This window comes from Pseudoliparis swirei, chromosome 24, assembly GCF_029220125.1.
Source record: "Pseudoliparis swirei isolate HS2019 ecotype Mariana Trench chromosome 24, NWPU_hadal_v1, whole genome shotgun sequence".
NCBI classification, from domain to species: Eukaryota; Metazoa; Chordata; class Actinopteri; order Perciformes; family Liparidae; genus Pseudoliparis; species Pseudoliparis swirei.
The window spans coordinates 22,186,278-22,190,936 of NC_079411.1; the positions used below are offsets into that span (position 1 = coordinate 22,186,278).

The following is a 4,659-nucleotide window of genomic DNA, read 5'->3' on the forward strand; positions in this document are numbered from 1 at the left end:
CATGTCTGTCTGTCAGTGGGCTTTCCTTCATGTCTGTGTGTCAGTGGGCTTTCCTTCATGTCTGTCTGTCAGTGGGCTTTCCTTCATGTCTGTGTGTCAGTGGGCTTTCCTTCATGTCTGCAATGTTGAGAAAGTACTTTTCACTTCTGGCATCTTTTTTTTTTTTTAACTCGAAGCCGGTCGGCGCTTGACGTCACTCAGTGTGAGCGCTGCCCGTGAGAGCGCACGGCAGCCCCGCCCCCTCTTACTCAATGCGTGCAGACAGCATGACGTGGAGCGGAGCTAAACCGTATTGTTTTTATCGTACGGGTAACTTGTTAGTCTCGATACACCGTGCAGCGTGACAGCAGTAGATGTAGCGGGCTGACATTCAAGCCGAACCACCCGAACGCTGTCGACATCTGAACGCTGATTGGCCAAGACTCGACACATCCCATCAAAGATGTTTTATTGCGAAGAGCACCACTTCACATTTTCTCCGTGTGTCACTGCAATTTCAACGCCAGCGGGCCAGTTGACCCCGCCCCCCCTACCCCAAAACAAACTCTTCGGATCTACACGATTCACGTGGATGACCTATTTTGATTTAAAAACAGCGTATTTCGCCGAAAGGTGGCAAGTTTGCAGGTATGCATTTTTTAATGAGTCTCCTCTAAGAAGGGCTTGAATCGTTTTTCTGAGTTCTGTTACTGGATCAATATCACTGTTATTGGATCAATCACAAACAGCCCCGAAAATAATGAAGTAATAAAAAAGAAAAAAGTAATAAGTACAAAAGTAATTAAATGTAAAAAAAGTAAAAAACTAATACTAAAGTAAAAAAGTTATAAAATAATTAAAAGTAAAAAAAGTCAGAAGTAATAAAATAGTGAGGTTCATTCGAAACTACCATGAAAAACAAATACAGTTACTTACCAAGTAATTGAGTTGGTATGAGTCTGCGTTAATCTTGCTGCATCTGGTCAGGTCACAGTCAACTCAACAGTTTAGTGTATATTAAAATGCAATAAATGAGTTTACTGTTGTTGCATCAGGTAAACTCACTCTGGTGTAATAAAGGGCAAACTTTAAACATGACCTCATCATATATTTATAATATTTTATTTGGGAATAAAATATTAAGCACCAACAGTACAAAAACATGTCATCTCATAAAGTGTAAACAGTGAAATTGTAAAAAAATAACAACACTACACTAAATTATATGTATTCTCTGATCCTTAACTCACATTGATGTTTTGCTTCGATAGCATGTTTTCAGTGCGTGTGCAAATACATTGGACTTTTATTGTTTATACATATGTAAACATTTGGTCTTGGGTCAAACAAAAACGACATTAATGATTAACCTTGTGTTTAAGCCTCCTTCTCCGTGCGGTGGAGGAAACCGGTGTGGGCAGCGGCTCCGTCTTTGTCCTCTCGTGTTCAGGCTCAGTTTTAATTGAAAGGGAAGAGGTTGGATTCGGAGACGGCGGGGATCGGGCTTTAGGCTTCTTTGGAGGAAAGACCTTGTGGGCGGAGGGACAGCTGTGCTGGTTCAGACACACGGAGCAGAGAGGCCGGACGGGGAGACAAACCTGCTGACCAAAACCCACCAGCAGCCAGTTGATCTCACTCCAAAGCTCCCTATGGCAGAGTGGGAGAGGAACACCACAACAATGAACCGGCACCGATTGATGTGCCTTCTCCACACGTCAGGGATGTGTCTCATGCACCTACAGGTCATTCTCAGCGACTCAGGTCTTTATAGATGTGTTGGTCTGTGTTAATCCCAACGTAAAGGGTCTGCAGTGAATTAATCACGCGGTTACCTTGGCAACCACTCCTCCAGAGCCTTGCGCGTTTCCTCCGGGTTCTTGGTCGGTTTCTTGAGCCAACCCAGGCGATTGGAGATACGATGCACATGCGTGTCCACGCCTAAACCAAGAAATAAAACACGACAAATGATGGCACACACACATCCACATTTGACGTGGACTCGCATGCACGATTCGGGAGTGTGTCCCCACCGATGCCCGACACCTTGTCCCACGCGATGTCCATAGCCAAGTGAGCCATCTTCGGTCCGACTCCTGGCAGGCGGACCAGCCCCTCCACGCTGTCTGGGATGTCCCCTGAGAACTCTTTCTGCAGCATGGCCGACGTCAGCTTCAGATACTTCACCTTAGTCTGGAGAAGAAATGTATCGGGAAAAAACATTCAATAAAAAAGGTGCACAACCGAAACACAGAGGGTGAGAAGGTGTAAAACACAAAATAAGACTTCTGCGTTACCCTCCAGAAGCCGACGGGGTAGATGAGTCTGCCCAGGGCTTCGTCATCAGTAGCGATTATGTTATCGACGGTGCAGCCGTGAGCTCGGAGCTTCTGCATGGCTGCTGCTGTCACCTGGTCCTTGGTCTGACTAGACAGCATGAGGGAAATCAACACCTGGAAACGTCTCACCTGTGGAAACAGGACGAAAAAGATGAATGAATTTGAACTAGTAAATGATGTAGGCTTTAAAACATAAATAAATATATCCCACCTACACGTGCAGGAGCCTCTGAATCATAGCATTTCTCTGCTCCCATGTTGTCTACAGGTGCATCACGGCCGCTCCTCATCTCACGAATGCATCTCAGGTGATTCTTCCAGTCGGGAGGTTCCCCGTGTTCCGTCTTCACCTTTGAGACACCGTCGTCCGGGTCGTACTCCACTTTTATCTGTCTCTTCCTGCGGCTGTGTGAAGACAATGGTATCGTTTCTGTTTTTGGATGGCAGTCACCTGGATGAGCGCAAAGGGAAGAGAGGATAAGAAATGTTGGGCCCTTCTTCTTCTTCTTCTTCTTCTACTACTATTGCTTTTTATGGCGGTTGGCAAACATCTTTCGGTGAATGACCGCCATCCACTAATCTGGAGTGTAGACTTAATGAAAGCAAATATCTTATAGTAAAAACAAAACAAAACCAACCATAAAAATAAAAGCACAAATAATTATCAGATTCTACTCAGTGTTGCCTCTAAATATTAATTAAATATATTATTTTCCTGCATTCATCACTAAACTGTCAGATCCTTCATGGCGATACAGAAAGAAAACACGCCACATAGCAACACGTGTGTAGTGGGAGGTGCTTCAATTAAGTGTGTCATTGGTAAATAATACCACAGGTGTGCTGTTAAGCTCACGTGAGTAACGTACGCCCGTTGATAAGGGGGCCAAGGAGGGTCTTTACTCACCGATTCTCGCCTCCTCCTCCTCCACCTTCATGGCCACAGAGGAAACTGGCTCCACATTACTCCGCCTGTTGGTAAGTTTGGACCGCAGAGAGCTCGCAGCATTTTGAACACCACTGCGCGTGACAACAGACCTGCTGCTCTGCGTGAAATAAGGAGAAGTCATAATGACGACCTGCGCTACCTGACCGACCCTCGTGCTGCAGCGGACGTGAAGCATGTAAACGCGAAGTCAGTTTCTCATTCGTTGTTTCTGGTCACGAGCGCACCAGGAAAGTCCTTAATCAAATAAAGAAAATGCGACAGGAAATACTACAACTTCTTAAACTTTTAATAAAATAAAATAATATATATATATTACTTTCCTATATTATTTAATTCACAGGCTAAAAATGGTCAAGTGGTGCAACTTCAAATAGTAAATACATATTCAATATTATCATGCAAATGGTTCTAAAGTTTAGACTATATTTAACTTAGCACTGTTAAACATTTGCAAAATGTATTTTGCTAATGTTCTTAATGTAAATAATCTTAGTCGGATAACAATTCATAGTGACATTGGACATCTGGTTGCTAACCTGAGTTTTGCAACTAATTTAAATTGAAACGGGCATATACGAGGACACTAATATTAACTTTTGTTCTTACTAGCAAATTCAATTATATACTTTAGTAAAAGAGTTGTATGATAAAATACAATGTTTGTAGTTTTACATTGGTCGGGTGACTTGATATGAAAAGTGTACCAGCCTAACTTTAGTTAAAAGTAGATAATTATTTATCATTATTTCAGAGATATCTACAAACCTTTTCACTCAGCCACAAATGTCAGTTGGGGTCCACACTAAACAGAAACATTTATCAGAAGTACTTCTATGTTGTGTTTACACCAATCAGGGGAGGTTGAAAGGTACACAAATAAGTTTGGATACTATTGTTCTACCGCTCTGTTCCTAACCATCTAGATGTGTCTCTCCTTTTTGTTCACAGAAGTACTTTAATGCATCTTGTTTCTGGTTGTGTAAGACAACAAAAAGCTCTCTTCTTCAAAAGCACTACAATTACAGGAACTTGTTTCCCCATAGCGCCCCCTGCAGGCCGCCAGGCCACATTGCAGCGCGAGACTCCAATGAGGAACCGACTTCAGCATAGTTAGCATATCTAGTGAGCTGCAAGTCAACGTAACGTTAGCTAACGCTTTATGTTAGTAACGTACAACTTATTCGACCAGTAAGCAGCTGTGTAAGGTCGTGGGGGTAACATGGACTGTGGCTTTAACGTGTCGCCATGACGTGTAGCTTACACCTGGACTAACAAAGGGGCTTTAGCAGAGTTGGGTCGAGCTCGCGCGGAACTACATTTCCCACCAGCCAGAGCAGCGAACGTGTTTTTAAAGGAAGTGCCCCTGTCACAGCTTCAGTGCGTCATCCGGTTCAG

The 4,659-nt window shown here is 43.5% G+C and overlaps 1 protein-coding gene across 2 annotated transcripts; it reads right to left on the reverse strand.

Annotated features, from left to right (window-relative positions):
* Nucleotides 1–1,079: 1,079 nt before the first annotated feature.
* nthl1 (nth-like DNA glycosylase 1) lies at nucleotides 1,080–3,480 on the reverse strand. 2 transcript variants are annotated; one of them, XM_056410048.1, is made up of 6 exons: nucleotides 3,223–3,480; nucleotides 2,531–2,766; nucleotides 2,274–2,444; nucleotides 2,010–2,169; nucleotides 1,812–1,917; nucleotides 1,080–1,626 (listed from the first exon to the last, which is right to left on the reverse strand). In XM_056410048.1, the coding sequence occupies exons 1-6, from the start codon at nucleotides 3,437–3,439 to the stop codon at nucleotides 1,338–1,340; spliced, it is 1,179 nt and encodes a 392-aa protein (XP_056266023.1). In that variant the 5' UTR covers nucleotides 3,440–3,480; the 3' UTR covers nucleotides 1,080–1,337. The 2 variants fall into 2 exon arrangements, with proteins under 2 accessions (XP_056266023.1, XP_056266024.1); XM_056410049.1 differs by having other exon boundaries at nucleotides 2,531–2,720; nucleotides 3,223–3,310.
* Nucleotides 3,481–4,659: the final 1,179 nt, after the last annotated feature.